The 13,537-nt window shown below is 38.9% G+C and overlaps 1 protein-coding gene across 10 annotated transcripts in view; it reads right to left on the bottom strand.

The window, feature by feature from the left end:
• Positions 1–13,537, bottom strand: part of ITPR2 (inositol 1,4,5-trisphosphate receptor type 2) — a 269,668-nt gene that overhangs the window by 35,315 nt on the left and 220,816 nt on the right. For 9 of the 10 annotated variants that reach the window (XM_080580204.1, XM_080580206.1, XM_080580207.1 and 6 more), the window contains 6 exons: positions 12,952–13,144; positions 9,958–10,083; positions 7,007–7,182; positions 5,543–5,707; positions 3,155–3,350; positions 956–1,048 (listed from right to left, as the gene is read on the bottom strand). In XM_080580204.1, coding sequence (XP_080436330.1) covers positions 956–1,048; positions 3,155–3,350; positions 5,543–5,707; positions 7,007–7,182; positions 9,958–10,083; positions 12,952–13,144 — 949 coding nt within the window. The remainder of the gene's footprint in view (positions 1–955; positions 1,049–3,154; positions 3,351–5,542; positions 5,708–7,006; positions 7,183–9,957; positions 10,084–12,951; positions 13,145–13,537) is intronic. The other variant, XM_080580210.1, reaches the window with a different exon arrangement.

Raw genomic sequence — 13,537 nt, 5'->3', positions numbered from 1 at the left:
GTAGTGAAGACCATATACCACAACTACAATGTGTCACAGGATAACAGCAGGAGAGATGGAGTAGCACTACTATCAGAGGTCCTGAGTGATCCTGTTGCCTCAAACAGCAAATAGAGCAAAGCACTCTGTCAGCTTGATCTATGGCAAATTCCTTCCTGAACCAATGTCTGGTAACTGGCTTGACACCAGTAGAACACACCAGACAAGCCTTTTATTTTAATGAAGTGTATTTAAAGTTGACAGGGTCCTTCTGGTATGCAGATCAGTTTCGTAATGCAGATATCAGAGTAAAACCAGATGGACTGATCTGCTGAAGTAGAGCAATTGAGCTTTTCACTTGCCACAAGCATGAAGAAACACAACTTGCCTATCACAGACATGGCTTGCAACAGTCTGCATTTCCTTGTATTTGCCACAAGCTAGGAATGCATGGATGGACTCCTGCCCATGCTTAGCTGAGACACAGTAACTCATTAAGAGACAGTTACTTGGTCCTGGATCTGGGCTCTTATTCTTCTGGCTACATTACAACCTCAGCCTAGATGCATGTAAAAAGTATACACAAGAGCTTTCTGATATATGCTACACTGTTAAAATCAACTTATGTGGCCCTAAATGGATATAATAGTGGCTCACTGTGTGCAGGTGAAGATGCTGCAGGTAAGCAGCAAGCTTTTCCTCTCAGAAAAGTCAGCTCAAAAAAAGAGACCTGTATGTTCAAGCATAATGATTCAGCATGATATTTCAACAAAATTAATGTTGATGCAATTGGAAATCAGGTGTGGGAAGCACTTGCACTATAGGCAAGTTCCCAACTGAGCTCCAAGCCTTCCAGGAGTTGAGTACTTCTGACTTCCAACAACAATCATCACTTTTCTCACACAGTCTCTGTAATAACAACACACAAATTCCTCTATTCTAATTGATCACTAATCTGGGGAGGTTTTGTACTAACCTGGGTTAATGACTGGGATGCTTGTGGAACAATTCTCTTTTGCACATGCACCCATCATTGATGTGAGGGTTGTAGTGGGGACTTCACCAATACCTAAGAAAACAGCAGAATATTGACGAAAAGACAGACACTGCATTGACAAAAAGTTTTAAGTCATTATTTTTCTAGAAGCAAGTCACTGATTTGAAAAGTTGAGAAAAAAAGCAGAACAAACTACACCACCAATTCCTCCTTCCTCAAACAGTCTGCCTAACAGCTCAAAGCAAGCACAAGGAACAAAACCACAGTTTTATATTTACTGTATATCACAACTATTCCCATTTCATCTCCTGAAATTAATGAATCTACATCAAATGCTGCTACTTCTGGTTAGAACAAGATACATTCAAAGCAAGAAACAACTGTCAGATATGAAAATAATGTCACTTTTAAAACCATTGGATAAATTATTCACAAAAGCTGACAAGAAGGACACAAGCTGATGTTCACTTATCCTGAACGCAGAATATTTAAGAGTTTTCAAGGATTATAACACAGTTTGGTACTCATTTGTAAATATGTATGGGTTCAAGTAAAACACTAATTTAACATTCCCAAAGTGGGTAAATGTGTACATCAGCTTGATTTTATCAAACCAATTTTGTCTTGTGCATCTTCAACAACTTTCTGCATTTCAAATCACAGATACAAAAAAGTTTAAGGAGAAAAAATGAAGGCAAAATCATACAACGAAAGTAACAGTTTAAGACAATCTCTGTAACATAGAAAACACATCCACTCTGACTCTCTGTGCTATTTTATAAAGAAAAAAATTAAGCACTTGTCTTGGGATGCATAATGTTCCATCCATATAATCCATATACCATCAGCATATTTTCTTGATGATCAGAAATGGCAACGTATAAAGCCAGCAAGAATACGCATGCAAACATACCACAAAAATCTGTTAAGAATCCATCAGAAGAAACACAAACACACAGGAACTACTGCACTGGATCAGATCAGTGCTCCACTAAATCTAGCTTCCTTTCTCCTAAGATGGCCACAATTATTTTTCGAAATGAAACTTCAGATTATAAATTCTGCCCCAAAATGAATGGTAAATCAAATATAAGCCAACTTAGCCCTTTGAAGTTGATCAGTGGCAAAAAGCAAGGTCTATAAAAGAAATTTGTTAAGTTCCTTTTTTCCTGTGGTTATCAAATAGCTATATGAATACATTCATCACACTCCCCCACATCAACGAGTCTTGAATGAGCTTTGCCTCATTTGTGTGCTGTAGGTCCTGAAATAGCAAAGCTAGGAAAAGGCTGACAAACACAGAGTGCACACAATCTGGGGTGGATCCTATTAGTTGTTCTATGCTTGCATGCAGGTCTGAAGAGCTCAGCATTTGGGAAAATCATACCTCCAGGAATTTAATCAAAAGCTGTTTTCAGGTCTTTCTACGCAGACAGTTACTTCTCTGTCTATGCTCCCAGCAGGCTGGTTGGCAGCATGTACGAAGATCTCAACACACCAGACATACTTTTTTCTAGCAAAGTGAGTTTGTAACTCTCTGTCCATGTTGGTGAAATCTCTCATTCTAATAAACTGAAATCCTGGCTTTTTAAAAAATGGTTAAAAACCTTCCGATGATTTTACCGAAGACAGGATTATACACTAAGAGTGGTGTTTGTGAAAAACACACTGAATTTAAGAGATGCTCCAGGAAATCTCCTATCAGCAGAAGTGTGAATTCTGTAATAAATTTCTGTTGGATGAAGCTTAAATAGTAATCAGATGAATACATTAACTAAACAATAAAAGGTCACATGCCTCATGCAGTACACAGAAAATCCTAAGCACTACTTTTAAGGTGGGGTGAGAACCAATAGAATCCACTTTGAGTTGCTCTTCCAAATACTTAGGAAATGCAGGAATTTTTTCTTTATGTTAGCATGAGTTAGAAAATGTTAAAAGAAAATGTAATAAATCAATTGTGAGTGCTGGATTTTAGTATTTAAACAGAAAAGTCTAGTCAGAAACAACCCTACACATGAAATTTTACCCTGAGACTTAATTTAGCCCTAAGGTATATGGAATTAGTTCTGCTTCCACAGATACAAGCACAAAATTAAAATTTCCCTAGAGCAAAGTTTGGTTAGTCAGACATAAAGGGTGTATTTTGGAAACAAATTTTAATATGAAAAGCAGTACCTGCAACAGGGGTCCTGATTTTCAACCTGTCGACCTCCATGATAAAGTCATCCTTCAAGAAGAGGAACCCAATGATGGAAAAGAGATAAACCAGGATGAGTGCTAGCACTGCGGTGAGGATAATGGAACGACCATTCCGGGTAACACTTTTTATCACGTTTAGCAAAGTCTCCTCTCTGTACACCAGATCAAACAGCTGGGAAAATTATAGTGTAGAGGAAAAAATGAATACAAATTAATAAAAATGAATGTATATAGATACTACATAAGAACATAATCTGAACTACTGAAACATACATCTAGCCATGTTCTGTAATCTCAGCTTCATAAACTCACAATTCACATCGATTTCAGTGGGAACTGGGGATATAGGAGAGATAATATAGCATGGAACTTGAAATTTTAAGACAGATTATAGCAAAATCAAAAGCTAAAATGTATACTTATATATGAGTCTGACCCAGACACAAGGTAATAGTTACCGACAAGAACCATTGTTTCCCCATATTCAAAACCAGGCTGGATTAAAATTAAATAACAGTGTCTCCATACTATGGATCTACATCCATAAATTAATTTTTCATGTTATTTCCCATCTGATAAACATGCATGGGCTGCATCTCAAAAATGCACTCACGCACACACATAATTACATGTCTGTAAACTGTTTCTTTGAGCTCATGGGTTCATTTAAAAGTCACTCATGTGAAAGGATTAGGGCCATTTCTTTTTAAGACAAGGTTAAATTCATCGCACTGTTTGTATAAAACCCCAAACTGCTCTTCTTTACCCTGCACTATATGTTTTCCTAGTATTTAACATTAAAGAAAAGTATACATGAAGATAATATTGCTTTAAATGTCAAATGCCTCAAATAGCAATTAAATGTGATATGTGCTTTTCAAGAAACTAGCTTTTTTTCCTCTTCCAATTCTATTGATGTGTTATAGTGCTTTGGACCTTATCTATAATATATGTATTTCCACTTCAAAACACAGATTACAGATATAAAGTGACACACTGTGATTTATCAAAATGGTCCACAGAAGAAGGTATTAGTCACAATTCACAAGATCTGAAATCCACAGCCTTGTGAAAGGATTAATAATAAAGGAAGAAAGAGGGAAGACAGTTATCATTCATCCCATACAAGACAAAACTTAATATGAGGAACAAATGCAGGATTTTGGAACACTTTCACTACAAAGTGAACACCTGTAAGTAACTTAGGAATGTGGACAATTATAACATCCATGAATCATGGACATTTGTTGATAGCAGTCACTGAAAAAAGTAGGCATTTAAAATGTTTCTTAAACTACACTGCAGTTCAGACAGTATTTTATGGTAAAGAACCCTTACTCACAGAAGGAGTAATATAATTTGATGTGCATTTTTTAAGACAGACATTAATTAGCAGGTGAGTTGCATCCATTTGAAAAGGTTTTGCAGCTAAAGCCTCAAAATCTTGACTCCTATGAAGTCTGTGCAACTTTGAAGGTGACTTTAATGTCAAGATATGGACCTGGAAAACGACCTCAGCAGGAGCTCTGCCACAGTAAGAACTGAATGCCTAAATTTTAGAGTGCTTAACGCACCTCTATGAGATGCTGCGAGTTCACTGCTGTTCAGGAAGCTGAGAAAGATACGACAACAGGAAGGTGAAAAATGTAAATGACCACAGTTTAGTCAGTCTCCCTAAAAGTTTCATGTTTTAGTATAAAGCAAAACGGTTAGAAAACAAGAGCAGTGAAACACCTTTTATTGCTATTCAGCACGAAGGGAGCAGTTAGCTGAGTTTAGCATAATTTTGTATGATTCATTTTCACTGCACCTGTATCACATTATAAAAAGGCATTCCATCCGGGTAATGGCAACAAAAGAAAATGGAAGTGGGATACATTTATAGTGATGAATCTTCCCACTACACCAGAGGCATGCCATCTCTATTCCCCAAGTCACTCTTTTACCTATTAGGACTGCAACATGAACTGAGGAATGGGATCTTTTGGTATAGGGATGATGCACACACCAGTGGACAACTCCTGTCCCAGAGAGATTATAGTCTGAAGACACAACTGACACAAGATATAGGAACAACATACACAGAATAAATGTATGATGGAGAGGGATAGAAGAAAGAAGCAGTCTGTGTGATGATTTTCTGAAAAGAAATGGGCAAACTTTCAGCTCTAAAACAGATAAAACAACTTCTAACAGAAACAGGTTCTAATGAAAACAGCAGCTCCTAAGGGGCAGCAACACAACGGCGCGCTAAAAATACACATGATTTGGCTTGATTGTCAGGAAGAAATTGAAGACAGCTGCATGGGTAACGGTATTTTCTATTTTTGCAAAGTTTTCCCCTCTGCAAAAGCACAGACTTACCAGGAAACTGTAGAAGAATTCATGCACGCAGAGGCCCAGCATGCAGACCAGGACATATGCTACATGATAGAGAAAAGCCATGTCCATGATGACTGCTCTGTAGCCACGAGTAAAAGTTCCACGGTTTCCAACAAAGCTCACCAGAAACACTATTTTGTTGCAAAGCTGCGGGGTGTAAACAAAGGCTAGGTTTACTTCATCAGAAAAAATCCTGTTCATCTTTGTTGTAGCATGCAAAAAGTCTAGATAGGCTGCTTTGACTAAATGTTCAACTTTTAGATGGCTGAAGTTCAAATAAGATAAATCCATCTCCAAGGCACGCTGGGAGTGAGTCCATGAGAGTAACTGGAAGTATATCACCCCTCCAACCCTGCACTGTCTCATTGCATTCTGATATATCTCTATAAATTAATGAGTAGGAAGGGTGGGATTAATGGCATAAGGCATTAAAAAACAACTGGGGAGTGAATTCCTAACAATTCTGAGTTCAGACCTGAGACCATCCAACAGCAGCTATGAATGCAACTACAAGGAGAACAATAGTAATAAAACAGCATGTGTATGGGGGGTGGGTGGGTGAGGGTGGGGGTGCCTACCATAAAAAAAAATACCAATGGCATTTTGGAAGTATGGTATTTAAGCAATGGCATCAGATTTGCCGTTGTTCCTGAGCATGTGAAAAGCATGTTCCTGCATGTGAAAAGCAGTGCAGAAGTACACATGAAAGGAGCTAACCTCACGTGTTTGGTAGTCCAGGTCAAGCAATAAGGACTCAATGTGTTTCTTCTTTCAAAAATTTCACATGGACAAACACTGCTTGCTTACCTTTGACTATGTCCCTGGGTATTTTTAAGCGTGCACAATTTTCAAAGAATTGGTGGCAAACAGCCTAATACTTCGCTGCCTGGTGCTAAGGTGAATTAGAGCTGTAGCAGTCAGGCAGAAATGTAAATAGATAGAAATGTAAATAGATTATTTATGATCATGACTGTATATCTTACAAAGCTCAGCAAACATGCAAAAAACAGACATGAATAAATTAAGAATCTGAGAAAAGGCTGAGAGAATTTTTAATTTTGAAAACTTTCCTCAAAAATATAGATTCAAGCTCACACAACACCTTACAAATTTGTGTCAACTTTGCTGAGCATGTTGGTAAAGGAAATTATTCTTTTAACATGAGGAACTGTAAATTTGATTCCTTTTACTCAGCAGTATTTCTTTTAAATTTCATATTGTTTTTATTTTTAAAATATTTGCATATGAACAAAACCAAAGCCCCTTTTTTCTCAGTTTTTCAGTTTGCTGATACTGCTCTTTCAGGACGACTGGATTTTTTTTTGTTCAACCCATGAACCTGAAAAAAAAGTTCTTCGCACAGTTCTAACCAAGGGATTTTTTTAATAGAAGATCCTTAATATCTCTACGTCTGCTGAAAATTCTGCTAGCTTTTTAAGTACTTACATTAGCAGCACCAAGAAGTATCAAGGTAGGACCAAGCCCAATAGTATATATAGACCTGAGAATAACCGACACCAAAAAGGGTCGAATGCCAACAGGCTTGGAGATGAAAAACAGCATTGCTGTACAAAGTGTCACTGCAATCCAAAGGAGGACTGAAAACAACGGAGAAAGCGTGCCTGTATGGAGGAGAAAGGGAAAGTTGAGAGAGGCATCTTTGGAGACTTTTTTTTTTTTTTTTTAACCAAGAAACAGATTCAAAAGATCAATTCCTTTGCCAATATAGCTAACAAAAAGCGTGACTCATGCATCACAACTGCTGACCACAACTTGCCCTAATTGCAGCAAGAACTATTATTATCATACTATTGTTGATTTGCACAGGTAATAATAAGAGCAGCTAATGAAATTTCCATTAAAATCCGAGGAGTGCTCAGAGATGAAACAGTTTACCCTTCTCCTGGAGCAAGCTACTAATCAGCTCCCTTCTGCAGGGATCATTAGGACTCCTTCGGTTTAATTCCATGATTCCTCAGCTACAGAAATAGCTGGCCCTTGGGGTAGTGCAGCAAGTGGCACTGTGCTGCAGCGTCACGTTCCCAATCTAAAGAGCACCAAAGTGTCCTGCTTTTAGAAAAGCGGCTTTCTTCTGAAGGGCCGCAGGCATTCAGCGGGAGGCAGCCTCCGCCTCTGCACGACAGCAAGACACTTGCCGCAGTGGGAGGCAGCCACGGGGAGTTGGGCATGAGAAGGCAGCATCTGCATTGCCAGGAGCTGCTGAATAGCTGTGCCTTGCTCCTGGGGAGGTGGCAGGTCCTTGCTCTTGCTGAGCTCCCACAGGCATGTGAGCCGCTGCCTTCAGAGTCAGTCTGTGCAAGAAGCTGGCTCCAGGCTCTCCCTGAGTTTCGAGTAATGCCCCTGCTTTCCCTCCCTCCTCTGCTTAAAGCCCTGGAAACACACCATGCTGCTCTGATGTAAAAAGCACATTCAGATCTCAGGGCACTGTCATACTCGTACACTGACTCCTATTGTTATCTGATGAACTGAAAGGTCAGTGACAGGGGAGAATGGAATAGAAAATTTAGCTAGGCTCACAATAGGAATAACACTATCTGTTTGGCAAGAGATATACAGCTAAGCAGCATCAGTGAGATTAGAAAACAATGAGGTGAAGCCCTACTCTCAAAATTCAGTTGGCATCCAAACTTTTCCAAAGTTCGGGAGTGTTTACACCCTTGGCAAGAAGTTCAAGGTCAGCTCTGCCGGGTAGTTTTTTTGCCAACAAGATTTGGAAACTTTTAACGGATCCTAAAAAATAGCTTCAAATTGGAGCTGAAAGGTAAAACCAATGCACTCAGTGTTTCTTTAACAAATCGTTTTTCCTTCTTCCCTACTGCAAGTCAAACAATTTCATGTCATGTAACATGAGCAGATATGCATGAGGCAAAGAGACCTCATCTGAAGGGTAATTTTGCTTATGCTATATGATATAAGAATTGCAGAAATCTACTAAAAGGCAGCATTCTTGGGATGATTAGATCAGTCCAGGCACCTCAAACACATGAACATCGCTTGATTTACACAAGGTGAAGGGAAAAAATGTGAGACAAACTCCAGCTCTGAGATCAGTTTTTGGAGGCTGGAAGCAAGGAGTCTGCCTCATGACCATGCTAATCCCCTTCGGCCACACTTATTGTTTACTGTTCAGCAGTCTCTTTTACTGCTACAGGCACTAGAAATTGGAATCCTGAAACACACTATCACTGAAATCACTGGATTACTGGGGCCAATTAAACTAATACTACATAATACCTATTGACTGCAGACCAGAGGATTTCCGTGAGTATAGATTAACTAAAAATTTAGTAGCTTAAAAGGTTTATTTTTAACTCTTTGTTTCTTCTCTCACCCTGCGTAGGCTCTGACACGTGTGTACCCTGAGCAGCTCTTCAGTTCACAAGCAGAAAAGCACGGTGTATAAATGTTTCCCACTTCCACAGCAGAGCCCTGCAAACTTTGCTACACAAGGCTACGGAGATGCCTGTGCTGTGACCTGCAGAGACCGCCCCGCGGGGTGAAAGGGCAATGTGGTCTCCATGCCAATATACTTTAATCTGCTGCTTTTCTGTTTCGCCAGCCAACAGGAATGTTTGATGGTGCCAATTCTGGTGTTTGTGAAAAGTACATGTATCTACTAGAAGCTGGACTGCTTCCACCAGCACTGTTCACATGCCATCAGACAGAGGTGACTTTCAGTCACATTACTGACTAGACTGGATAGAAATCAAAGACCCAGAGGTGAATGGCTCTACTCCTATTACCAGTCTTCTTTATCCCAATTAAGCTTGTTTTCAATCCGAAGAGGCCTCCTGCTATTCTGCTGCATTTATTTAATGAAGTTTATTATTCATTATATTTCCTATGACATGATGAAACAGAGACAGAATCACATATTTTAAGCATATTTTTATATAACACATTTGTCCCCTGCAATACTTGCTCTTCTATCCCAGTAAAAGTCGAAACCCCATGAGACAGTTTTTATATCATTATATTCCACACATTTTAAGACTGCAAGTCATTCAAATTGGTCAGTTTTAAGGAATCTCAGTCCCTCTGCTGCAATGAACCCTTCTTCAGCTCAGCAGCTGTAACTGAACGTGTGCAATAGTACGCTGCCATATGGTAATAAAATATATTTTAAAAAAAAATTAGCTAACTAATCTTCAGCTTGGCTGCTATGTTCTGTCCATTTTACTTCACATTGCACAGGACATGTGATGCACTGAAGATCAATTACCACGTCCCAGACAACATCTGGTTTCTACTTAGAAGACACTAAATTGTTGCTGCAGATATGAGCATACCTGAAGATGCAGTTATACATAACTGTGTTAACTTAGAATGGAAAGCACCTAAAATTAAAAGGAAAAATGAAACCAAACTCAACTTGCCTTCATCTCCATCATCTCCAAAGGGATAAAACAGAGCAACTGCTAAATTGATGAATACAGCAAGGTTGAAGGAAATGCTCCCCCAGAGAGAGATGTGTCTAGAGAACCAAAACAGGGGTGGATTATCTAGAAAGGGGAGAAAAGCAGCAATCAATGAAAAGAAAACAGGCACCAACTCTATCAGTAATGACCTCAAGGGAATTAAATAGTACAGTTTAATGAAGAAAACTGAGGTAAACAAAATAAATATGCAGACCTTTAAAATTAACTAAAACAGACAAATAACAAACATAGGTTTGCCATAAAACATAGTTTCAAGCAGAATTTTTCATCCAAAGATCCCAATACAGTTTATTATAAACGAGAGTTGTTCCTCAGCTGAGGTTTTAGGATTGAATCTTGAGTGAAGTCTTCTCACCTGCCTCTGAAACTGTAGCCTCTGTGCAGGGAGACACAAAGTCAAATAAACAACTAGGTTTAAAGGCACACTGCATGCCAGGCAGACGGAAGACCCAGAGCAGGTCATCCAGCTGACCCATTTGGACCAAAAATGCTGATGATATTTTTCAAAGAAAATGGAATATGCATGGCTTCAGAACTAAAGCATTTTCCCCACCTCTATCAAACTAAATACATCTCAATCTATTTTTGGAGAACAGATAAAATTTAGTCTGACTGGGTTTGGTTCTGCAAAAGCTAACTATTTCCTGTATGATCCTCAGACATCCAAAATTAACTGCTGACCAACAGCTCTGTGCTGCTATAATTACTCCAGGCTGTAAAAGGACTCCAGTTAAGCCAGGACCTCCATATATGAAGTGCTGTATAAACACACATAAGCAGTCTATATCCCAAAGAACCTATAACCTAGTTAGAAATGACTAAAAAGGGAAGTAGGGCAAAACAGGGTTAAGATTTTGTGTCCAGAGTCACGTAAATGATTCAGTAAAAAGCCTTGGAACATCATCAGAGGGTACAAAGACCCAGGCAAGCACTTCATATATGTGACTGCACTATCAGATGTTTAAATGAACATTTAAAACAAGCCTCTATGTGCAATGGTGTGAGAAAACCCCCAGCCAGAGAAGATTAGCTGTTTGAATATGGTGTATTTCTATTAATTAGATTTTAAAGTACTGAGAGCCTCCTGAAAGCCTTAAGAGCATGTTCTTGACTTGCCTGCACCCAGCTGATTTTTAATATAGACTCCTTCAACTGAATATGACTGTCTCAGGCTTTAGTCTAAATAAACTTTAATTGTGATTAGGTGACTATTCAGATTTCATTGTGATAACCTCATGCTGTTGACTGCTGGGATTTAAGCACTTGGCGCCACTGCAAATGACATCTGTCAATTTAAGCAATACAGACTGCATGCTAACAGACTCTTGGCTAAAGAACGAACCAAGCCTAAACTTACATTATCCTTTCAAACAAAGAAAAATCATGAAGACTTATGGGCCATTCCGCTGATGAAAGAAATTGGGGAATTTCTGTTCTGAATAAAAATAAACCAATTTTCCTTGCTTACAGCATTAGGCAGGTCTGGTCTATGTAAGTGTAGGGTTGGGCTGTTTTATGTGTGTTTCTTAAGCAAGAAAAACAGATACGCTTTTGTTAATACAGTAATTTTTCTACAATATGGTGACTTTTATTCCCAAATAGACTTTGCAGTTAGGGAGTTATTCTGAAATCATTTATTTTACAACTTCTACTCTGGTCGGTTTGTCAGTACAGACAAGTTTTTCACAGTGCCACCAAGGAAAGTGGACCTGGGCCAACAGGATACATACTGAAAATTTACAACTGCCTCTGAAAATTGCCCAGGAATTGACATTTAAAAAAACATCCAACATTCCTGTTTCCATAACACTAAGGATGCTGCGCTAAACCATATTGCTTTAACTATCCAAACTCCCTGCTGATCTGACCATAGATCCTATTCTTCACTTCCTTCCTAATCAATTGCATAATGCTGCTGTGAGCTGTTAAACAGCTGATGTCTGCCACCCCAGCAGTATCTGCATTTTAGCAGTGAACAAAATGATACACTCTCCTGTATTTTTATATACACACATATATAATATATATGTCTTCTTTATCTCTCAAGGATACTGTAGATGCTTAATTAGTTCATAGCCTTGATCTCTGCTCCAAATGCAAAGGGCACAGTTGACAGTTGCTGAGCTGGCAGGAGCTTCCCATCCCCAGGACATGAGCAGCAGCGGCAGCCCCATTCCTGGCAAGGCCAGCAACTGTAATGCTCACCAGTGAACTGAACAAGAAATTCATGGTACCTGGCTTGGTTTCCCTGCACCTCCTGTTCAGGTCCCTGCTTTGATCTCTCTCCCATGACCTCAACTGTGCCTGTCAGACCTGCAAGTTGCAAGTAGCTTAAGAAAGTACATATGCCTCTCCCCCTACCACAGGACATATACCAGAATGGGCTCACAGATGGGGACATACTGCAGCCTAGTCAAGCAAGGCTGATGTGAACTGGCAAAGGGAACGGACTCCACAGGAGTCATGCAGATTTAAAGCAGCTGAGGTTCTGGTGAGAGACATTTTTAAGTGACTGACATTTACAAGTTTTTTAATGGTCTTTTAGGAATCTGCAAACCTCAAATACGCAGCTACACATGTTTTTGTTAAATATTAGGGGTCTTGGCTTAATTAGGTGCAACCCTATTGAGTTTAGTGGAGCTACACCCAGTTCATCCATCCCTCAATTTAGCTTTTGGAGTCCAGAACATCATCTTGAACACATTATTTATATTAGTAACTACTCCATATTATGCCTCTTCTATGGTGGCATGCAAGTGTCTCAGATGACCTACACTATGCTGACCCTACATACGCAAGTCCTGAGCAGTTTTGCCTGTTGCAATATCAGAGTGAACAGTGAAAAGTGTTTTATTAAAACTGAAAATATTTGAAGACTTAAAAGCAAGGTTTTAGCATAATTAAGCTATTTTTTGAATTTGTTATACTTACTCCTGATTTTCTTTTGCCATTTCATCTCGTTGTACAGATCCTCTGTCTGTTGGAAGAAGTCATTGACTTTGCTTCCTTGTTCATCTCTCTCTGTTGTATTGAACACCCGACTTTTGGACTCCCGTGTAAGAAATTCACAAATATTAGGGACAGGAAAGACAATCTGTTCCATTGTTCTATCATGACGAACAATCTATAAATAAAATGCAAATTATTTTTTTTTTCAGGATCAGTGACTTTCCAACCATTTTGTTATATCTGTTCTTGCTCACAGCTCCCTTATTATTTATAAATTAATGCATAAATTATTGGAATGTTACAAAGAAACTGAACCAATTAATCCTAAAACAAAAAGTGAAACCACAGTTCTATCTCCAAAAGCCTGCATGAAAATACAGTGGCAAAAATATGCCTCAACTGAAACCTAGGTCCAAACTTACCCCAAATGTAAAAAAATGTTCCAATTCAGAATGCTTCAATTTTGCAATGGATTGAAATGAATCTCTGCCACTAAACAGTGCTGAAGCTCAGGGGCTTTCTGATTGATTATAGAATTCTTTCCTCACCTTGAATTTATTTCTATGAT

This window comes from Anser brachyrhynchus (assembly GCF_964034855.1).
Source record: "Anser brachyrhynchus genome assembly, chromosome: 1".
NCBI classification, from domain to species: domain Eukaryota; kingdom Metazoa; phylum Chordata; class Aves; order Anseriformes; family Anatidae; genus Anser; species Anser brachyrhynchus.
This window is presented reverse-complemented; position numbering and strand designations above follow the sequence as displayed.